Genomic DNA, 23849 nt, shown 5'->3' on the forward strand with positions numbered 1-23849 from the left:
ACCTCAACATCTCAGACTGTTTGGAGCCTGCAGGGATTATTGGAGGCGTGTGATTCCAGAATGGAAAGAGGGAGATGCTTCATGGTGTTCGCTGACCACGAGCGGTCTGCTGGACCTCAGCTGCAGTGAGCACAGAATCATTTTGGTTGGAAAACACCTCCAAGATCATCAAGTCCAACCTGTGACCAATCCCCACCTTGTCACCTAACCCCAAGCACTGAGTGCCATGTCCAGGAGACCCTTGGACACCTCCAGGGATGGGGACCCCATTGCTGCCTGGGCAGCCCCTTCCAAGGCCTGAGCATCCTTTCCATGCAGAAATTCCTGCTGTGCCCACCCTGGCCCAGCCTGAGGCCGTTCCCTCTGCTCCTGTCTCTGTCCACCCTGGCTGTCCCCTCCTGTCAGGAGCTGTGCAGAGCCACAAGGGCCCCCTGAGCCTCCTTTGCTCCAGGCTGAGCTCTGGGGACATCATAGCCCAGGCAGACCTGTGTCCTTTCACTGTAAATTACTGAAAAGCTCAAGGACTCAACTGGAACCCTGTTGGAAACCAGAACATCTCCCACTCCCTGCTTTCCCCTTTTATAAATGTCTTTTTTCTTAGGTGAAACCAATTACTTACTCTTAGTCATCCACAGCTCCCATTTCAGCTCAAAAACAGGCTCCTTTCCCATGGAAGAAAAAATAAAAACCAACTCTCCTCATTTCATAATTAATTTTTCTTCATGACTTTTCCCAGCAACAGAACTCATTTTTTTTCCCAAGTTCTCTAGGAACTGATGAAAATGAAAATCCCCTCAGCCTCCCTGCACGCTCTCATGTGCATCACTTCTTTGTAGCTTAATTTCCCATTTTTAAAAGGAAGACATTTGCTTTCCTCCAACTTTTTTTTAGGGGGTCAGGGTGGAGAAGGCAGGTGGGGAAAGTGAGCAATAAATATTATTTCATCATTTATACAACGACAATCTTGTGCACTGTGACACCGAGGTGCTAACAGAGGGCAATAAATCCAGATTAATAATTAACATCCACATCATATCAAGCCATCTTGGCGCTCTCACTTCAACTGCTTCAGAAATCTTCCCACTTCTTTATTGCAAACACATGCAATAGGTCGATCAGTCCTTGAAGCCACACACGCTGATGGAGACAGCACTGCTGGGACTCTGCAGGTAAAACTTTTGGCTGAAAAAAGCACAGTTTGGCATCAGAAGTGGCGTACAGATGCCAGCACCAATGGAAATAAATATGCAAGGTTCCTATTTGGGCTGCAAAGACTGGAATATTTTATTTAAAAAGGAACAAAATACAAGTTACTTACTGCTCTTGAGACCCTCCTGACATGCACGTGGATGAGGATCAGGCATTGGAAGGAAGCAGACAAATTTCCCATGTTAATTTCAGCGTGAAGAACCCCTTTGATATTAACATTGAAAGTTACAAGCTGATTTTACAGCATTTTCTAACCTCAGCACGAAGAAAATGCAACAAGTTCTCCTAAAAACCCCCCACTGATCCCATGCACTTAAAGAAATGATGTGGTGGGCATAGTCATCATATGGCTTGAAAAACAATATTCTTAGATGCTTTTATTATGGTCTTCAAGATACATGTTTTCAAGCTTTTCCTCCAAAACCAGGGAGGGCTAGAAACTTTTTTTCAAACACTTGATAGCCAAGAGTCTCACCTAATTATGTGAACTGGGGCTTCAATGGGAGAAAAAAAAAGGGGGGGGGGAAGAAAAGGAATGCAGGCATACAGAAATTTGTGTTTAAAAATATGATCACTGGCAAAACTTTACTTATTGTCCCAAACTTCTTGCTTTTTTCCTTCTCACTGGCTCTGCGGATGAGTGCATTTCCCCCCCAAAATTTGTGCTGTAATCCTGTCCTCTAAACTTTTTAAGTTTTGTAAGTGTTAAGGGAATGGAAGACCTCTAGAAAGTTGCCTCAATAGGGAAAGAAATAAGAAGAAGAAAGAGGAAAAATGTGAATGCAACAGGGACAAGCCCTTGGTGGGAGAAGGAAATAACAGGGAGGGGGTAAAGTAAAAAAAAAAAAATAAGGAGGAAAGAGAAAAATATAGGAAAGGGGAAGAAAAGGGGGGGAAAGTACAGGAAAGGGGGAGGAACATAGAGGAAAGGGGAGAGAAGGAAATATAGAATATAGGAAAGAGGGGTAAAGGAAAAATACATGGAGGGAGGGAAGGAAAAGAAAGGAAAGGGTGAAAGGGAGAGGGGGAAGGAAGATATAAGAAAGGGAGAAAAAAGGAAAATAAAGTGAGGCAAAGAAAGGGAAGTGAAGGAAATTAATGGGGAGGTGAAAGTAATGGGGGGCTGGGAATGAAACTCTTGGGGCAAAAACCAAAACTGAGGGAGCAGGCAGCGTGATGCTGATTGCAACGAGGGATGGTTTTAAAGTAAAAAATGAGAGATTTAGATCAGATTAAGAGAAGAAATTGTTGACTTTGAGGGTGCTGAGACGCTGGCACAGGTGCCCAGAGCAGCTGTGGCTGCCCCTGGATCCCTGGCAGTGCCCAAGCCAGGCTGGATGGGGCTTGGAGCAGCCTGGGACAGTGGAAGGTGTCCCTGCCATGGCAGGGGTGGCACTGGATGGGCTTTGAGCTCCTTTCCGACCCAAACCACCCCGTGATTCTGCGGGCAAAAAAAAAAAAAAAAAAAAAAAGTTTAAAAAAGAAGGGGGAAAGCCTGGAGCTCCCTTGGCTGGGAGGAGAAGCCGCGGGCACGGCTCGGCCCCCCCGGGCTGTGTCCAAGGCAACGCCGCGGCCGCGGGCGGCTCGGGCCAAGCCCGTGCCGGTGTCGGCCCAGCGAACTCAGGCTCGGTACCCCGGGGCTCCAGGGACGTGCCGGTGCCGGCCCAGCGGGATTCGGGCTCGGTTCCCCTCGACCCGGGCCCCGCCTCGGTGCCGGGGCGGCTCTCGGCGCTCAGCATGTCCCAGAAGTGAGTAGCCCGGGGCTGCAGAGGGGCTGAGGGCGAGAATCCCCTCAGAGGGCTGGGATACAGCCCGGGGGAGGCGGGTGGGTGCACTCACAAAGCCACAGCGTCCTCACAGGAAAACCGGGCAAATGTTAATGTTATTCACTCGGACCCTTTGTGCAAAAGGTTCCTGAACTCTCTTACAGCTCACTGTTTGCGAAAATGCCCTCAGAGGGCTGGGACAAGGCCCGGAGGGAGGTGGGCAGGCGCACGCACAAAGTCACCGCGTCCTCTCAGGAAAACCAGGCAAATGTTAATATTATTCCCTCAGACCCTTTGCTCAAAAAGGGCCTCTCTCTTACAGCCCACTGTTAGTGAAAATCTCCTCAGAGGGGTGAGACACAGCCCAGGGGGAGGCGAGTGCCCCCCACAAAGCCACTGCGTCCTCGCAGGAAAACCACTTAAATATTAACATTATTCAGTCAGACCTTAGTGCAAAAGGGGTCTCTCTCTTTACTGTTCGTGAAAATCGCTGCAGAGGGGTGAAACACGGTCTGGGGTGAGGCGGGCAGATGCACCCACAAAGTCGCTGCATCCTCACAGGAAAGCCAGGCAAATGCTAAAGTTATTCCCTCAGACCCTTTGCTCAAAAAGTTCCTGTCTCTTACAGCCCACTGTTTGCAAAAATCGCCTCAGAGGGGTGAGATACAGTCTGGGGGGAGGCGGATGCACCCACAAAGTGTCCGCGTCCGTCCTCTCAGGAAAACCAGGCAAATGTTAACATTATTCACTCAGACTTTGTGCAAAAGGTTCTTGTCTCTTTACTGTTCGTGAAAATCGCCTCAGAGGGGTGAAACACAGCCCAGGGGGAGGCAGGTGCACCCCATAAAGTGACTGCATCCTCACAGGAAAACCGGGCAAATGCTAAAATTATTCACTCAGACCCTTTGCTCAAAAAGTTCCTCTCTCTTACAGCCCAGTGTTTGCAAAAATCGCCTCAGAGGGGTGAGGAGACACAGCCCGGGAGGAGGCAGGCCGGTGCACCCATAAAGCCACAGGAAAACCTCTTAAATGTTAACATTATTCTGAGTTGTTAACATTAGTCTGGGTTATTCACTCAGACCTTAGTGCAAAAGGTTCCTCTCTCTTTACTGTGTGTGAAAATCGCCTCAAGAGGGGTGAAACACAGCCCGAGGGGAGGCAGGTGCACCCCACAAAGCCACCGCGTCCTCACAGGAAAACCAGGCAAATGTTAATGTTATTTACTCGGACCCTTTTTGTGAAAGGTTCCTCTCTCTTACAGCCCACATCGTGTCTTGTTGCCCTCCAGTAATTTTAGCACAGTGCAAAGCTTTATGAGTTTGTCTGCAAAAAATAGACAATGACAGCACTGGAGCAAAGTGCCTGCAAAGAGCTGTGCTCATTGCCCCAGAAACATCACTCCAAACCCAGCAAGTATTATTATTGTTATTATTATTGTTATTGTGCTGCAGTGCTGGGAGCTAAACTGTGAGCATCTTCCATAATATTATCCCTCACTGTTGTGTTGTTTGCTGCTCCCAGCTCCAGCAGCACAGCTCAGTTTGTGGAGGCTCTTTTTCCCAGTTCCAAGCTGGGTATGGCTTATTCAAGTTCACTGAATAATAGTGCATTAGTAAAAACAAAATAGAAAACACCTTGAGGTGGTTTTGCTGCCTCCTTCTGCTCCTCTCCTTCACACCCAGACCTGACCATATCCAAACTGCAGGTTGTGAGCAAAGCCTTTCCTGGCATCTTTCCCATGGTCTCCCTTCTCTGGCATCAGTGGTACCAACCTCAAAGCCCACTGCTTCTTTTGCCCAGTATCCCATTTCCAAACTCACAGCTTTTTGCCAGGGAAAACGCCCTCAGATTCTAAACCATCCTTCCAAATTGAGAACCGGAGCAGCTCTCCTTGTCACCAGCGCCTTGGGTTTCATAGAGCTACTGAGGATGGACAAGATTGCAAAATCACCAAGTCCAACCTTCAACCAAAACACATCATTAAATGCTACATCTGCTTCCAGGGATGGTGACTCCACTGTTCCCCTGGGCAGCCTGTTCCAATGCTTAACTACTCTTTTCAGTGAAAAACGTTTTCCTTATAACCAATCTGAACCTTCTTGACTTAACTTGAGGCCATTTCCTCTTATCCTAGTGCTTGTTGCCTGGGAAAAGAGGCTGAGCCCCAGCTGACCACAACTCTCTTTCAGGCAGCTGCAGAGAGCAATAAGGTTTCCCCTGAGATTGTTTTCTCCAGCCTTCTTTACTCCACTCTTGCCTCCACTCATTGGCAGAGCCAGACACCAGTGAAAACTCCACTGCTTTCCAGCCAGGCAGCTCCTTGGTTCAGGAGAGAAAGGTGAGAGGAATGAAGAACAACATCCCCAAGGTCTGGGAGCTGTGTCCAAGGACAGACCCATCTCAGCCTGCAGTTGGAGGAAAGCTTGGTTAGATCCCTGGTGGATCCAGTGCAGGGCTTGTATAAATCCTGCCTAACACTCTCATGGAATCAGTTAAGTGAAGTTCACAGGGTAGTGGAGAGTTGTCTGAATTGTTCTCTTTAAAAGGAAAAAAAAAAAAAAAGAAAGAAAAAAGAGATAAAGGAAGAAAGAAAAAAACCCCACAAAAGCAGTGTTTGACCTCTTCTTCAGAGTTATCTCAGAATCTGTCATTCCTACCCAGTCTCTGGATCATGGCTGCTGTCATTTGAGCCAGATTAACACCAAAGGAGTCAAACTGAGCATAGCTGGAAAAATACTTGTGCTTCAACTGGTTTGCCTCAGTTTAATTTTAACAGAGACAGGGATTTTAGCATTTCCTATGGCATTGCCAGCACTGAACAGCAAATCCATATAAACAGGATCATCTGCCCATGCCCCATGACAAGAGCACACATCCACTCCTGTTTCTGAGCAAGGTGCTGCTCAGGGACTCACTCCAGTTTGGTGTTGAAGCCCCTTGGCTCAGGTTGCTATAATGACACTGTAGCTGTGGACAGCACAGGATTCACAGCTGGGCTAATCCAGCCCTTCCCAAACACGAGCCAGGGTTGGATCTCAAATAAGTTACCGAGGCTACTGTTAAGGTGGTTGGTTGCAGTGAGGTTAGGCTGGCCGTGTACCATAAATCAGAGTTGTTCAGGTTGGAAAAGCCCTCTGAGATCATCCAGTCCAAGCCTTAACCCAGCACTGCCAAGGCCACCACTAACCCAAGTCCCCAGCAGTCACATCCAAATGGCTTCTAAATCCATCCAGGGATGGGGACTCCACCACCTTCTTCTTTCCATGAAGAGATTTTTGTTCATATCCAGTCTATCCTGTATCCTCTCAGTAGCTCATTCCCACTGGGGTTGATAAGAAGGCTGGAGAGGGACTTTTCACACAGGTATAAAATAATAGGACAAGGAGGAATGGCTTAAGCAGGAGGGCAGGTAAAGATGGGATATTGAGGAGAAATTCTCCCCTGGGAGGATGGGCAGGCCCTGGCACAGGTGCCCAGAGCAGCTGTGGCTGCCCCTGGATCCCTGGCAGTGCCCAAGGCCAGACTGGACAGGGCTTGGAGCAGCCTGGGACAGTGGGAGGTGTCCCTGCCATGGCAGGGGGTGGGATGGGATGATCTTTGAGCTCCCTTCCAACCCAAACCATTCTGGGATTCTGTTCTTTTACAAACCTTCCCTGGTGCAACTTGAGGCCATGTCCAAGGTGTTTTAAATGCCATGTGACAAAAATGACTTCCAACAGCCTGCCTTACCTGAAGGCAGTGAGACAAAGAGACAATAATGCAAGGGGGTTATGAGAAAGAGCTTTGGTTCTTCAGAAATAGAAATGCTACACCGCTTTCCTTGTTCTGAGGTTCTGAGGCACGTTCACCATCCTCCAGGAGCTGTGATTCTCAGAGGTGTGGGCTGAAGCAGCAGGTTTAATTGCCCTGCCTCAGGAAGCTGTGTCAGGGCAGGGAGGGGGCTCAGAGTCAGCAGTGCTCTCTGAGGGTCACTAAGTGCAGCAGGCAGCCAGGGGAGCAGTCAGCATGCCCAGACATGCCTGGGATTTTCCAGGGGCAGTCTCAGCCTCGGGAGGGAACAGAGCCATCAAGGGCAGGGTGATTAAAAAGTGCTGGGGTGTCTCACTTCCCAAAGCACTCAGCCCCAGCATTTGCATGTAGATGTACCTTCTGTTCCAGACACTGGAGATTCTCAGAGATGCTGCTGCATTTATGTTTTCCTGCTGTTTCCTCCTCTTTTATGGATTTGTTTACCCTCTCCTTGACCCCTGGGATCCTGACCAGTGATTTCTTACCTTGCCCCTGACAGCCCTAGCCCAGACACGTTCAAAGCCAAGCCTTGGCACTGCTACCACTCCTGCCAGGTTTTAATCAGCTACAAGACATTTGCCACTGCCACCAAGGAGCTTTAAACAATCAGAGCGCTTTAAAATTTAATCTCGTGTCACAAATAGAATTTATATTAATTCACTGGTTAAATATTGATCTAAGACAAGATCCTGAGCATCTCCCTTCCAACAGAAACAGCCAAAGCAGAGCTCTCTGTTTTACATCACATCCCCGAGGCTCAGCTGAAGAAAATTAAGGTTGCAACACCCGAATGTGAAAAAATGTCAGTGCAACTTCTAATCCCCCCTGCTGTCCCCCCTCACGTTCTGTGGCTGCATTACGATGCAGTTTCTGATGCTGTGATCACATCCTATTCCCTTCCCACGGGGCCCCAGCCTCATGCAGCCATTGGCCCGTTGTTGAATATTTCTTTTTATCCCCTCATTCAGCGTCTGGCCCCAGGCCATATTCTTCAAATTCCAACCAAACGCCACAATTATTAGCTTCCTCCTGGGCATTCCTTGCATGTTCTCTCTCATACATCTCCCAGGCAGTCACAGATTCATCTTTGCCCCTCTTTCCACCCCTGGTGAGCATTAGCACATCATCTTGCTTATGTTAAAGCAGGAAATCAGAGACAGGATCAAATTGATCACAGCTAAGACTCAAAGCTACAACTCCCTCCTGTGCCTCCCTTCATCCTTAATGAGCAGGTAGGGAAAGATCTTGTGTATTACTCCTTCAGTGTCTCCTCTGGGAAAAAGCATTGTCAGTGGAAATATCCCAGCAGCACTTGTGCTGGAAAACGGGGAAAGAAAAGGCTGCAGTTTTCCAAGAAACTGAGTAGATGGTGTCAGCTTTGAGCCTAAAGCCTCCTGCTCCTGGCAGGGATAGGGCAGCACCCAGCCCTTTATGGATGAATTGTAGGCAGCTGGATGGGTAACTGCTCCTTCCTGGCCTAAGGAAGAGAGGGGTAAAAAGAAGATGATACAGGATGGTTAAAGCTGAAATAAACTGTGTTGTCAGAAGCAGTGAAGTGTGTTAGAGGCAAATACTGCTTGGAAGGAGAAATTCTGCTTGCAAAGGACAGGAGGCTGCTGTTCATGTAACACAGAATAGTTTGGGGCTGAAGGGACCTTAAAGCTCACCTCCTGCCATGGCAGGGACACCTTCCACTGTCCCAGGCTGCTCCAAGCCCCATCCAGCCTGGCCTTGGACACTTCAGGGATCCAGGGGCAGCCCCAGCTGCTCTGGGCACCCTGTGCCAGGCCCTGCCCACCCTCACAGGGACAAACTTCTTCCCAGTATCCCATCTATCCCTGCCCTCTGGCAGTGGAAAGGCCTTCCCCCTTGTCCTGGCACTCCAGACCCTTGTCAATAGTCTCTGTCCATCTTTCTTGCCGGTCCCCTTCAGGTACCGGCAGGCCACAGTTAGGTTAGGACCCCAAAGCTTCTCTTCTGCAGCATTCCCAGCTCTCCCAGCCTTTCCCCATGGAGCTGTCCCATCCCTCTGCTCATGCTGGTGCCTCCTCTGGACTGTCTGCAGCAGCTCCAGGTCCTTCCTGTGCTGGGGCAGCTCTTCAGGTGGGGTGTCACTGAGCAGGGCAGAGGGGCAGAATTCCCCCTTTCCTGCTGCTCGCACTGTGGGATCAGCCCAGGGCACAGCCCAGGCAGGAGCTGAGGGACAGGAGGGCAGCCTCTGGAGCATTGGACAGCTCAAAATAGCTCTTCCCACACCTTAATTGCTTTGTCATTTAGGAAGACATTGTTTTTTTAAAAAAACCCTGAAAGAAAAGAGTTCTTTTTCCTGCCAGCCTTGTGAGTTAGGCTGGAGCAGGTGCTTGAGACCTGCTGAGGTGTGTTGCTGCTGCTGCTGCTGCTCCATGGAGCTGCTTCCTTGCCTTCCCTGTGGTTTCCCATTACATTTCTGCCACACAAATCTTTTATTCCCCCTTCACTTTCTGTCATAGTAGCCGGGACTGAAATTGGAGATGACAGAAGCACAGAGCTGTTCACGTTAACAATGCCAGCGGGCTGTGTGTTTTCTTCTCTTGTCACAACCAAAGCCTACTGAGGTTTAGCCTTTATTTTCCCCCAAATGCTTCCAACTCTGTAAAACATCGTGGCTGGAGCAAGCCTGCTTAAAAAGTCATCTGGCAGAGTCACATTCACCACCAGCTGAGAAGTTTGGCATAATTGTGAGACTAATCTTATTTTAGAAGCAAGGCAGGCTTAAACAGGCTCATGAGCCTGAACTGCTCCAGACTGCAGGCTAAGGGCTTTGAAATCAGCAATTAATTCCGACAACATTTCAGGCAATTTGGTTCACAGGATCAGTGCTGAGTTGGAAGGGACCCACCAGAGCCATTGATCCAACTGCTGGGCCTGCAGCTCGATTCCACAGGACACCCCAGGAACCCCACCCTGTGCCTGAGAGCATTGTCTAAGCACTTCTGGAGCTCAGACACGTTTTGTTGTAAGGCCACACTGATCTGTGATTCTGCCCGCACCTCTCCAACACAAAGAATGTTTGCCTATAATAGGGCAAAGAGAAAAGGGGGGTTACTCCTGTAATGTAATCACCCCACAACACCTGTGAGGGAACAGGTAACTGCTGACCTGGATCAGCCAGCATCACCCTAAGCCTGGTGATTTTTAGAGAAAGAGAAGAAAAAAAAGCAGCAGCAGCAGCAGCAGCAGCAGCAGCATAGAAAACCCTTTTTCCTCTCAGGGCCTCACTTTCCCCTCCCAACCTTTGTCTCTTGTTTCTTTATTTTCCCGAGGCTGCAGGGCAGGGTTTCCCTCCCCCGTGTTTGCCCAGGGCTCAGCACAATGCCTGACCTGTCAGGCTCCCAGTGTGGCCAGGGGACCCCGAGCTGTGGCCCCTGCGTGCACTTCCTTGTCCCCAGCCCTGCATCTCTGTCCCTGCTGCCTGTGTGTCCTGTGCCAGGCTCCCTGAGCCCTGCTCTGCATCCCTGGGGCTGTCACAAACCCTGGGGCACTTTCTCCAGCCCCAGTGCTGAGAAAGAAACACAAGGTGGCCTTGCAGTGGCAGCAGAGGTTCCTTCAGCAGCAGTTTAACACACACAATTTAGAGTTCCTTTAATCACACAGGAGTTCCCAAACGAGGTGAGGAAAGCTGGAGTCAGAGTCTAATGTTTTCCCTTCCACCTCCTTCCATCCATCAGGATAAACCAGGGAGACCCAGGCACACTGCACTACTGCAGCTTTAGCATGGGAAAGCAGGAGATATTGCTGAGGGCAGCCCAGAAAAAGCAGGCAGCAAAGAAGCCAGGGTTCAACCCATGCACAAACCCAGAGACAAGCTGTGCCATGTCCTGGAATAACAGGGGCAGTGTTCCCTCTGGCAGGGAGTGAAACCCAGAGACGCTCTGGGGGGAAGAAGAAAAGGCACACAAAGGTGACCCCTCTGGTGGCAGATTGCTGCCCTGGCTCAGGAGTGGCCTGAGGGACAGCTTGCATGCTCAGCACAAACCCTTCCAAGAGGGGCATGCTTCAGCCTTAAAACCAGCCCAGCACCAGTGAGCAGGCCCACCTCAGCTGGACTGCAAACCAACAGGCTTTTCCAAGTGTTGGGAGAGATGGGGCAAGCAAACATGCAGACTTGGAGGGCCCTACAACACTAAAACAAGGCATGCACAATTTGGCAGGATTTTAAACATCTCTTTGTAACTTCAGCAGGAGAAAAACCCTGTGTTGTTAAGCTTCACTCTACATAAGGAGAGCAGGCTTTATTTTGAGCAATAAAAGTGAGATTTGAACTGGCAATCAGGCTATGGGCAAAAGAAATTCTTAAGCCCATGTTTTAGACTCTGTTTCTACTCTGTGGGAGGGAAGAGAAAGGACATCAGTGAGGAGTTAAAGCTCTGACCTTCCCTCCAAGCTGTGAGCTGCCAGAAATCACTCTGGGGACTCTGGAGTTCAGTCACTTGATGTGCTTCTTCCTCATCCCATTACAGCATTGCTTATTTCCCCCATAACACCCCTATTTGGGAGTTGCTATGACAATTTGTAGCATTACTTACAGTGCTGTATGCACAGAGAGATCAGGAAACAGCTTTCTTTCCCAGGATTTTATTTTCTCAAGCCTTGAATAAGAAAGCTGGGCTCATTACCTGCACTAATAGGTGAGTTAGAGGCTCTAATCCAACCTAAATCTGGTGGAATATCCTTGGGCACAGACACAACTCAGGACAGAACAGAGCCTGCAAGGTGGACCAGTCACAGTAAATAAAAGCCCAGTGCATTCAATGCTACATTGTCCTCCCCCTGCAGCGTGTGGAAGCAATTTTGAGGCAGTTCATAATTTAATGCAAAGGGGCACTGAGCAAATAGGCAAAAATTCCAACAGGGACTTAGGGATCACACAGTGTCTGATTCACAGGCACGGAGAGGCAGTGCTCTCCTTTGCTTTTGAGGCATAACCTTGAAGTTATTCCTCCTGACTACCCCTGAGCACGTTTGTCTCTAAAGCTGAAAGGCTCCTCTGCTTCACAGCAGCTCTGCCAAGTGCCCCAAAAGGAGCTCTAAACACCAGGCAGAGCTCAGCCTTCAGACTAGTCCAGAAGGGCTCTCATTTGGACCTGGGATAACCATTTTAATCCCATTTTGGGGATGTGTCCTCTAGTTTTTAACCAGGGTGAAGCAGTATAACACTCAGATTAGATTTCTGCTTGGCCTGTACCCATCCCATGCCTAAGAAACTTGGGGGGCAGGTCCCCAAGGTGTCAGTGACCCCGAACACAGCAGGTACATAGGGTTACCAGCTACAAATTTACCACTTTCACATCCACCTTCTCCTTCAGCACTTCGTTTTCCAGTGGGCCCATCGTTTCTTTTGCCCTCATGTTGCAAAAGCCACAATCATCCCATAATATCCATAGTCTTAACATCTGACCCCCAGCAACCGCGCCTGCAATCATCCCTGTGCTTATCTGATAAACTAATGCTTTATGGAAGCACTTATGGCCTATCTGCAGTGCCTCATGGAAACGTCCTGCAGCCCCCTCCCCTCCTCCCTCCAGCAGCCATTCCCAATGTAAAAAGAAACTGGATATGAGCTGGCTCAGCAGGAGGAACCACTTGACATTCCTCGCTCAGAGAAGGCAGATTATTGTAAACCGGTCACTTCTGCGTGCACAGAGCAACCTGCACGGGAAAGGCTCCAGCCCCAGCATCCCCAGGGCTCATCAGTCAGCGGGATGGCTGTGGGGACACCCCACAGGGCTGGGCTTCCTCCGAGACTGACAAGCTGTGCCCTATCCGTGGGAAATCACACAAAGTACGCAGGACACCACGCCGTTTCCTCCCGCGCTGGAAAACCCGCGTGCCTCACATCCTTCCGTGCCCTGGCTCCAGCCCTGCTGGCCTTGCTCGGCCCCATCTCCTCCCCTCGGCCGGGCTTGTTCTGTTTATCTCCCGCACCTGGCTTAATTGCCGCAATTGACTGATACGGGTGGTGCAGTGGGATGTAAATGAAGTAGGAAAAAAGGGAAGGGGAAAAGAGCTGGGTGGGCTGCAGAAGCATTAGGAAAAGCAAGGCCAGCTGCATCCTGCAGAAAGCCAGGTCAGCTGAAGTGTATAATACGCCCTCTAAAACGTTAATGGTGCAAATTCAGTAGCAGGGTTTGGTTGTTGGTGTTTTTGCTGACTGCAGGGGGGAGTCCCACAGCCCTGTCACCACCCAGGGCACCCCACACTCGGGGCACTCAGGGCTGGAGTTTGTCCTGTCCCACCCCACACGTCCCTCCTGCAGCACAAGCCTTGGGTCACTCTGACCTCCAGGACTGGCAATGATAAGATCAGCTCACAGAGCTCCAACATTTACTGTCATGCACAAACAATGCTAACATCTGTCCAGCTTTCTGGTCAGGGTAAATAAACCAACACTCCCCCAATGCAAGGTCTGCTTTCAAAGCTCATCCAACAAAGGCAGGGCCTTTTGCTGTTCTCATCCCTCTTTGAGAAGCTCTAGGAACAGCAACTTGGTTCAGCAAGGATGGGTCTAGACTGCACCATTGAAGCCTTCATTCCTGGGATTAAGGAGCAAGTCAGCTGTCCCTGTTTCCATTGCCACTGTTTTCTCCCAACGAATGAATGGTTTTCTCCCAACACAACCATGGCTCAGCGCAGAAGGAATTTCCTTGCTCTGTTCCTAGAGAGGCATTTTCAAAGATGTAGGGTTTTTTAACACTTTTCACTGCCAAGAGTCTCCATCTGGCAAAGGAGAACAGGACCTAAAAGTGTCTTCTCTGCCACAGGTGTTATTAACACCCTTGCATGACAAACCTGCTGTTTGAGCCCTTCTCTGAATAAAAACCTCATGGCTCATTTCTTGCTCCTTTTGGCTTATCCCCCCAGGATATTCTGATTTGCTTTTCCCATGAAAAGCCACTGACAGCCAGTCCATGCTCACCTCAGAACTCCACCTATTCCTACCAAAACTACCAAGTGAGCAGCATTACTGCTCCTGGATATGGAGATGGCCTGAGGTGACAGCTTCCATGCCACATAATCCCACGGCCACCAGACCAGACATTTAGCAATTCCTTGGACTGCAGCAGTTGCTACCGCAGAAATAAATCAAATTATTTTCCTTACCTCACATTTGAATTAGGGCCCCCAGCTTCACTCCAGCATTTGCACCAACCCCACCCTTACCCTGCAGTCAATGCCAAGCAACCACTTCAGAAAGGCAGAACAGCTTTAGAAACACAAATTGGTCCAGATCCCAAAAGTGCAGAGCTTCAAATAGTCCTTCTCCCTTTTAATAGGGAGAAGGACTATTAAAATGCCTATTAAAAGGCATTGGAGGGAGACACCTTTTCAATTAAACCATCTTCTCAATTAGCACAGCTGAATAAAACTCCTGGCACTGTTGGGGGTTGTAACTTCAAGCATTTGAAGGCTGCTTCAAGCCTTTTAGAATGAAGTTGGAAAGCTTTAAAGTATTAAGCTTGTTTTAATAAAACAAACCCAGAAACTTCTGCTAATGGTTTTCAAAATACTTTGTAGTTAAAAACTGTCACAGACATATTTTCTGAAAAATCCTTTGCTAGGATTTTTTCTCCTGAGGAGCTGAGAAGCCTCAGAGGAAAAGAAAAAAACCAATTATCTGCTGCTGTGGAATGCAACAGGTGGATCTGTGGTTGGTCCATGTGAGTTGTTTCTACTTGATGACCAATCACAGTCCAGCTGTGTTGGGACTCTGGTCAGTCACAAGATTTTATTATCATTCTATTCCTTTCTTTTCTAGCCTTCTGATGAAATCCTTTCTAATATTCTTTTAGTATAGTTTTAATATAATATATATCATAAAATAATAAATCAGCCTTCTGAAACATGGAGTCTTCCTGAGATGAGAAACAGGGGGGCCCTGTGAACACCGCCACAAAAAACCTCCTTATGAATGCAATGGCTGACACTTCCAGGCTTGCTCTGTGAGAAATCCACACCCTCAGAGCCCTGGCTCTGTGCGCTCACTCCCGCTTTCATACCCGGCTGACACGAAATTCTCCTCTTCCCAACCAGCACTTGCTGCCAGATATGGGCAGACACCCAGAAAGAGCTGGACGCCATGCTGGAGAGGGAGAGAGAGGAGTTCCAGGAGCCCCAGGAGGACCCTGAGGAGGCGATGAAGATGCTGGCCACGGCCTACGTGCAGTACCTGGCCATCCTGCGGAAGCTGGACGAGGCCCACGCCCCCCTGATCCACCAGCAGAAGCGCGCGGCCGTGCGGCAGGCGCTGGACGGCGTCATGGGCCGCATCCTGGAGATCAAGGGGGAGATGGTGGCCCTGGAGAAGTGCGAGTGCCACTCCATGGCTGCCGTCCTCAAGGAGCTGCAGCGAGTGCCGGTAGGGCTGCTCCACGGGAAACGTGGCTTCTGTCTGTACGCCTTGTGTTTGTAACCCTGGTTTGTTCTGCTGCCTCTCTGGGGCCACCAGCAAACTTCCACGTTTTTCACACCCCACGTGGAGCTGGTTCATGAGAAAGATGGGTTCTCTTTGTGGGCCTTGTATTTGTAATCCTAGTTTATTCTGCTGCCTCTCTGGGGTCACCAGCAAACTTCCAAGTTTTTCACACCCCACATGGAGCTGCTTCACAGGAAAGATGGGTTCTCTTTGTAGGCCTTGTATTTGTAATCCTAGTTTAATTTGCTGCCTCTCTGGGGTCACCAGCAAACTTCCACGTTTTTCACACCCCACATGGTGCTGGTTCATGAGAAAGATGCGTTCTCTTTGTAGGCCTTTTATTTGTAACCCTGCCTCCTGCCTCTCTGGGGCCACCAGCAAACTTCCACGTTTTTCACACCCCACGTGGAGCTGGTTCATGAGAAAGATGGGTTCTCTTTGTGGGCCTTTTATTTGTAACCCTATCTGCTGCCTCTCTGGGGTCACCAGCAAACTTCCACGTTTTTCACACCCCACGGGGAGCTGCTTCACGGGAAAGATGGGTTCTCTTTGTGGGCCTTGTATTTGTAATCCTAGTTTAATTTGCTGCCTCTCTGGGGTCACCAGCAAACTTCCAAGTTTTCACACCCCACGCACCTGATCTTCCATGCAGAGGGCAGGGAAAGGGTGACACACAGTCTGAGGGTGATCACAAATGATTTCAGGGTTCTGGAACATTTAGTAAGGGATTCTGGGGCATGCTCCTGATACTTCCAGTTGAAAGCAGAGATATGGAAAGAAGAAGATGGCTCCCCAGCTGGTGTCAGCACCATAATTTTGAGGGTTTTGACAGTGCAATGGCTTGTGCAGTGCCAGGAGTGCTGGCATCAGTTGGCACTCACCTTTCTCAGAAGGGAGGGGAGTCTGCCTGGCAGCAGGAGGGTGGGCAGATGACCCTTTGTGGTCCCTTTCAATTTGACCCACTCCATGGTTCCATATTACAGCATGAATTTGTATTCACAGAATCCCAGAATGGTTTGGGGTGGAAAGGACCTCAAAGCCCATCCAGTGCCACCCCTGCCATGGCAGGGACACCTTGCACTGTCCCAGGCTGCTCCAAGCCCCATCCAGCCTGGGACACTGCCAGAGATCCAGGGGCAGCCCCAGCTTCTGTGGGCACCCTGTGCCAGGGCCTGCCCACTCTCACAGGGAGGAATTCCTTCCCAATATCCCATCTAACCCTTGTCTCTGTCAGTAATAACTTCACAGCTTTGCTGTTAAGTGTCAGGAGCTTGACTCTGCCAGATTTTAATGTGGGGTGAGATAGAAAATGGGCCGCTGATAAGTAAAGTGGAGTCCACTGCAGCCTGCCCTTCGTGGCACGGTGAAATCAGCACCGTGAATATGACAATGAGGCCAAGCGTGGAAGCTGTGCTTTAAAAGCCGCAGGAAAAATGAGCTGGCAAAGAGGGTTACTTCTCTCGCAGACAGCTCCATCTATTGTCACATTCAGGTACCGCTGCTTTGCTAAAACCAGCTGAAATTCCTGCTTTTTGTGCTTTAAAATTCCTGCTTTTCGTAGGATGGCAGCTCCGAGATAAATTGCCCGATATCATTATAGCATCACTCTGAGATCTGCATCGTGTTTCTGTTTGCACATCTGCAAATTTAGGAGAGGATTTGCCAGGAATTTCCACAGCCCTTTCCCTTCAGCATTAAGCACTGTTTTAAACTATTTTAAACACATCTCCAGGGAAAACAATCCTTCAAATCATATTTTGAAATCCTTAGCATTGCTGTTTTCATGACTCAGCAGTAAATCCATCTGCAGCAAAAAGTTGGCAAGTCTGAGGAGTCATGCCTGACATCTCCTCCAAAACAAGCATAAATTCAAATTCCTGCACCACACCTTAATTTTAAGAGGGCATAACATACCTACCTACCACAAAAGAAATCAATCACTGAGGAGATTTCAGGTTTTTTCAAAGAAAAAATTTTCCATGCTAGATAAGAATATAGATTTATGGGGTGTTCTTTTGAATAAAATATTTAAACATTCTTGGTAACATAACAAAATTACTGGACAAATAACTCCTGTTTCTCAAGGATCTGCCCAGAAAGGATATCTGCTGTCATTCCTTTCTCTTTACTGTCAGTGCTAAAATCCTGCAGGAGTGAAGGCAGAGGACACAATATTTTATATTCTGTGTGATGATATTGCCTGGTTTGTACTGTGTCACTGCAAGGCCAAGCTTTCCTATTTCCCCAGTTCTGTAAATTGTGTTTTTGTGCAGTTGCCTTCCAGCATCCAGTCACTCCATTTCCTGGGGTAATTGTGAAGGTATTTGGATCCATAAATCCCATGTGGAGCTGGGAGTGGCTAAAAAGCCACACATTTGACTTGAGGTTAAACATCCCAAGCCTGACTTTTCAATGTTGGGCCCCAAAAAGAGATTATGAAGAGAAGCAGGCTCCCCACCCCTTCCAGCCCTGGCACTGGGGGTTTGAGCTCCTTTTTCCAGTCAGTAAAAGTCACAATCCAGAATCACTTAGAATTAGAGGCCAGGTGAGACATCAGAGATAATCCTACACTGATTCTGTTCCCTAAAAATCCTCTCATCGTCCAGGAGGGTGTCCAGACAAACCCTTGATTTCTTAAACCTCCAGATTTTAATCCACCCAGAGTGATTTGCACTCAGAGTACAGCATATAATCATTTCCATCAACTGCCAAGGGTTGTTGGAAGGTGCAAACAGGGAGCTTAGCAAGACAAATATTTAGAAACTTTATCAGAGCAGACCTCTGCACTGATAAAATCATCAGGGATCAGCACAGCCCGACCTGGAGGCTTTCTTGTGGTGTCATGGTAGGGATGTCCCTCAGTGTGCAGCTGAGGGAGTGAGGAATGAAATTGGGAGAAATGCAAATCAGTTACATCTTCCTAATTACAGAAATTTTTTAAGAAGTGTCTGAGATACCACAGTCACACAGTCTGTCTACAGCTCAAAATATCTATAAAAAACTCTAGAATTATGCTTTGGTTCCTTATAATGGTAAAAAAAAATGGCAAGAGAGCAGATCTATTTTTCATGTTGATTAAAACAAGAAGTGGGATGATCACACAACCATAGGTATTCAGCTCGGTGGAAATAATTTTTAAATTTCTAGCAGCCCTGCCAAATATTTTAGCAATTTGATAATATAATTGAGCCATTATAAGAAGAAAGATTTCTGGGGCTCACATGGTTCACAAACTGGGTTGATTTATTTGTTTTTGTTGAATTAGGTCTAAAGTAATTGAAAAATAACAGCAGCTGTTACAAAGGTCAAATTCCCCAATACTCAAAAAAATACTCAACAACCTCTGTCCTTATTTTATGGCTTTGTAGAGGTGTTCAATTAATCAGTAATGTGATTTAAATACAGTCCTAAAAAGCATCTTGTGACTTTCTTCCTCCAGGAAGACATAGAAATACCCATCCCAAAGTATTTCATTCAAGAAAACCTGGGAATCCTGCAGTACAGGCAGAAATACCTGCATGAGATTTTGCTGAATGCTGGTTTGATAGAACAGGTAAATGTACCCCATGCCTACATATTGTGCTTGGTTTGTTTAGTTCACAGCCACATGTGTCTGAGCACGAGACACTGAAGTGAGAAGTGCTTTTACAGCAGTGAGGAAGTAAAAGTGTGTTTACAGATAAGGCACAAGCAGAAAGAAACCTTAGATTTCCCTGTCAAACAACATCCAGTCACATCTCAAGGCTGGGTAAGACTGGAATGATTCTACTCTGCTTTCTGTGTGTGAGAGTGTCAGAAAGAGCAGCACTGTGGCCAAGTCAGTGCTTTATTTATCTAACCAACCCTCATCTTGTAATTAGTCCTACTGATGCCTTGAGAATGCTGACATAGAACAAAGACTAGACAGAGCTAAAGAATAAAGCAGGGATTTATTAGAAGGCCTCTTGGGCAGCACAAGAGCCCAGCCAGGGCTGCACCCAAGATCAACCCAAAATGGTCACAAAAATGGACAACTGCTCACAGGGTCTCTAAATTTTCTAAGTTCTGCTCCATTTGCATATTGGAGTTAATTCTCCCGTTACAGCTTTAGGTTATGAATCCCATCCTTCTTGTTTTTCTCTCTGCAGTCCACGTTGTTTGTGCTCTTGGGCCTGAGATTTGGATCATTTGTCCTTGGTCCCCAGCTGGAGAAGGAATTGTTTTGTCTCCCTACTCTGTGAGGAGAGCTCACCATCCCCTAATGAAACTCATATTAAAGCAGTGTACTAAAGCAGCACAGAATCTGAAAAATATAAAAGCTAAAACTTGAAGCATCACTACTGAAACCAAGCTGTCCTGGCCCAGGATTCCTCACTGGAGCAGGCAGAACTCAGAGTTCAGGTCAGCACAACTGCTGGCATTCACTTGTTTGTAACCTCTGAACAATGAGTGCAGTTTCCCCCGTGCAGCTACAGAGCTGCAGCTGCTGGGAGGAGCAGAAAACTGAGTTTTGGCAGAGCAAAAATCATTACAAACAAATACATAAGCCCTGCAGTGAGGACTGCTCTGGGTTTGATATACTTTTGACCTTTTGGGAGTGGCATGTTGACCCCTGAAGTAAACGACTGTGCCTACATGCCTGGATAACTTGGATTCATGGGTGTTGTAGCCATAAGAGACATTGCTGATGGCCCACTTAGTCACACTGCTGCCCTGAATTCTCCAGCAGTAATTGTGCCTGTTGATCCCACAAAACAACAGAGGGAAAGTCTCCAGGGATGGAAGCAGCCCCAGGCAGACTGCAGAGACAGAGCACAGGCTTCCCTGCTGGGGAGAGGCTTTGCTGGGCAGCTGCAGAGCTCCCCTCTTTGGGTTCTCTGCTCTCCTGCTGTTGCTCTGGGGAGATCCTGTTTCAGCACAGTTTATCCTGGGCCTTTTTCCTCCCCAGAGTTCTGTTCTTGCCCCTTTCCAGCGTGGCATCCATTAGGGATGAGGTTGTCTAGTGAGCAGCCAGCTCAGGCAGAGCACCAGGCTCTGGCAGGGTCCAGGCTGCTGCAGGGAGCCAGGGGATTCAATAAAGAGCAATAAAATCACCTCACCCAGTGCAAACCCAGTGTCCTGTGCTGCACTTCCAGCTCACTCACCACTGGGATTGCTGCAGGGCTGTCAGCACCTCTGCACCTCATCCTCTCAGGAAATCCTGGCTGCTGTGTAACCAACTGGAGCTCTCCATGTTCGTGGCACTGCTGTTAGGAGCAGTCCAACGTAAATCAAAACCAGCAGAGTTCATCTCAGGAGCCTGCTCTGCACATGGTTTATGGGATTCTTTTCAGGAAATCTAGTCTGTGTAATTGTGTCCTAGAAAGCCCTGCTGAAAGTAAGTGCTACACAATATAAATATAATAATTAAATATGAGCTGCCTCCAGCTGGGAGATGAACATCAAGAAACAATAATTCAGTTTTTCCATGGGGAGCATGAGGGGTCTCAGGAGTGAGAAGGGGGAGTCCCTTCTGTTCTGACTCAGAGCAGCCCCTCCTTCCATTTTCAGCTAAAGAACTGGGATCCCAGCAGCACCTCCAGAAACCCTCCCTTCAGAAAAGGGAAGGAAAACATTCCCCAGCCTAAGAAACTCTCCTTTTGGAGGGACAAAGCCCCATGGTTGTGCCTTTCTGCTCAAATGGATCAAGTTCAGCAGGGCTGCATGAGCCACTGTGGCTTCCCAGCAGAGCAGGTTTTCCACCTCACACATCAACAGGAGTCTTTGTTTGCTAAGATACCATTTTCTAACTGAGGCGGGCAATTTACAAAACATAACTTTGCTTTGCTGATTCCCTTTTTCTGGCTGTGCTGTTGAAGGAAGTTGTCACGGCCATGACCCTCGAGGAGGCCATTCGAGTGATCCAGGTGGCAGAACGGGCTCGCCAGGGCCGCGCTCGAGCGGCCTTCATGAGGAGAATTTTCCTTGAAGAGAAAAGGCAAAGTAGAGCACAGGAGCAACAGACTAAAAGTCCAGATGAAGCTGCCACTTGCATTCAAAAGGTGAGTTTCTTGTGTAGCAACAATTCTAGCAAAGCCAAATGACAGTGTTTTGGTCAGGAGAGCAGCTGTAGGCAGAAACACAGCTCACACGATGGAGAGCTTTCTGAAATGATCCTTTTTAGGGTGTCCAGCAAGGTGAAATATATCATTTAAAATTAAAAAAATGAGACAGGACCCCCAGATGTAAGATCAGTGGAACCAGTCCTGCACTGGCAATGCAGGATGACTTTGTAACTTACACGTTGTTTTTCCATTCTGATTTTTATGACCTCAGTTGCTCTTTCTGGCCTCCCCTTGGAATTCAGTGCATCTCTGAATCCATGCCTTTTTCTGTGATCTCCAGGGGAAGAGTTCATCCCATATCTGGAAAAAAGGACAGAGGGAGGTCAGTACTAAATTCCACAAAGAGTTCTTGCACATGAATAATTCAGACAATTCAGCCTGATGAGAGCAGGAGCTCAGCCTAAATCTTATGTCTGAACTTCATGAAGCAGTGGCAGTTTTTAGAAGCCACCCAGAGCAGCATGAGGAGATAACAAACCTCAAAATTTGTTAAAAAAAAAAAAAAAAAAGAATAGCAGATGGCAACCTGTTAAAAAGCAATAGTTTCAATGGTGTATTGTGCCTTTCCTTCCTCTATTTGTTTTTTCCTGTGTCTGCCCCAGAAAAGGAAGCTGTACCAAGGCCCATTTGTCTGATCAGAGTTTTGTTTACAACACAGGTCTGGCGTGGGCACAGGCAGCGCAAGGAAACAGAGAGGCTGAGAGAGGAGGAGATGATATTTCTGGGCATGGTAAGTGGGGCTGCGCCTCCAGAGCACAAAATGCCACACTCTGTTTGTTCTTCAGGCTTTTATCATTCAGCCCAAGAGGAGAAATTAATTTCTATGATTCCTCCTATTTTAAAAGGAGTCTCCAAGGAATACAGAGCTCAGCTGAAATGATAAATGGCACAGGAGTAGCACAATTTGTCTTCTGCTGAATGGGTTTGTGCTGTCCATACATTCTCCAATGTGTGTGGCAGATGTGGAAGCTGCCTGTGGAGAATTTGCCCTGGGTTCCAGGGAATTTGACCTAGGCATGATCAGCAAGGAAATTTTGTTAATCAGCTTTTCAGTCCTGATTTCAAGAGCGGTGAGCTGCCTTATGTCTGGAGTAGAATTCATGAAGGTTGGAAAAGCCCTCTAAAATCATCAAGTCCAAGCATTAACCCAGCACTGCCAAGCCCACCCCTAACCATGGCCCCAAGTGCCACATCCACACATTTTTGAACATTTCCAGAGATGGTGACTCTACCACTTAACTGGGCAGCCTGTTGCAATGCTTGACAACCCTTAGAGTGGGCTAAAATAATTAATTTTTTCTAATATCCAATTAAACTAAAGAAGCAAAATCTTTTTCTCCCACCCCTTTGCAAGCCACTGCCTGTGTATGTCAAGAGCAGGGAAGAGAAACCTAAGAACTGGCATGCTAATCCATCAATATTTCTCTAAGTCCATATAAAAATAATCAAAATCTGCCTCACATCACACTGCAGAGGCACAGGGAAGTGAACAGCTGCCCATGGTGAGTTAAAATGCACAGGGGTGAAGGAGAAAAATCAGAGCATCCTTTGCACTAGGAATCTGTTCCTCCCACCCCCTTCCTTGCAACAAACACCCCAAAAATAAGATAAATTCTTTACTGTTGACCTTTTTTTTGCCCCCCTCCAAATTTTTGGAGGCATTAACAGGTGTCAAGCCTCACCCAAGTCCAGCTGCAGTAGCACTGTTGGAGTAACTCTTTTTTTGGTTTAGAGATGGGGTAACTGAGAGGTGTTTAAAAACTTTTTATTTTATTTTTAGTTTTATGTGAAGGATGAGATAATACAAATGTAATAATTTATGTTATTATTATTATTATTATTAGGAGCTAATTATTTCTTAATTATTATACATTATAAGTGTATCCTTCTGCTATCAAATTTTAAACATTTTCTACAAATCCATTTTTCACATAGCACAGCTATTGTACCAAGCTCTAGTAGCCCTTGTACCAAGTTAAGTTCTACTAAAGCAGCAGCACATCACAGAAACAGCCAGCACTGCTCTGCATTTGTTAAGTTTATTTGTGCTTCCATGGTCTACAGTTCTTAAGTGATTAATTTATAAACTAATAACTTAATTTTGATTTAAAACATGCTTTCTGCTTTTCCCAGGCAGTTTGGGGGATTTTCTTGCCCAGCAATGGAGTTGCCCTTAGCTGCTTTAGAGGGTTCTGAAAACTGATTGTGCCTAGAGAATACATCTCACTTAAAAGTACCATTAAGACCTTACCTTTAGGGAGGAAAATGTACATTTATCTAAGCTTTGCCATGTTAAATACAGGTAACACCTTAGGGATTACTCCTTTAGTATCTGCTGGTCTCCAACAGCTAAACAGAATCTTGGGTGCCAATTCTGCCTCTGTTTAAGACAAAATTCTCAAAGATTTTAACCAGTGCAGACCAAAATACTTGGGATGTACTGAAAATGAGTTGGAAAGGGCACCTTTTGCAGAACAAGGGATTGTTTCCTGTCAAATCCCACGATGTTTCTGTCGAGGAAGGAAATGTAAATCTGGCATCAGTTATCTG

General features: G+C 47.5%; 1 protein-coding gene across 1 annotated transcript in view; it reads left to right on the forward strand.

Annotated features, from left to right (window-relative positions):
* IQCA1 (IQ motif containing with AAA domain 1) overlaps positions 1 to 23849 on the forward strand; it is a gene marked incomplete at its 3' end in the record, with an annotated part of 149583 nt that overhangs the window by 38126 nt on the left and 87608 nt on the right. Inside the window, exons 2-6 of the mRNA XM_058028032.1 lie at positions 2771 to 2957; positions 14835 to 15159; positions 18656 to 18769; positions 21054 to 21236; positions 21958 to 22029. Coding sequence (XP_057884015.1) covers positions 2771 to 2957; positions 14835 to 15159; positions 18656 to 18769; positions 21054 to 21236; positions 21958 to 22029 — 881 coding nt within the window. The remainder of the gene's footprint in view (positions 1 to 2770; positions 2958 to 14834; positions 15160 to 18655; positions 18770 to 21053; positions 21237 to 21957; positions 22030 to 23849) is intronic.

The sequence above is a fragment of the Melospiza georgiana genome, chromosome 7 (assembly GCF_028018845.1).
Source record: "Melospiza georgiana isolate bMelGeo1 chromosome 7, bMelGeo1.pri, whole genome shotgun sequence".
In the NCBI taxonomy this organism is placed as follows: Eukaryota; Metazoa; Chordata; class Aves; order Passeriformes; family Passerellidae; genus Melospiza; species Melospiza georgiana.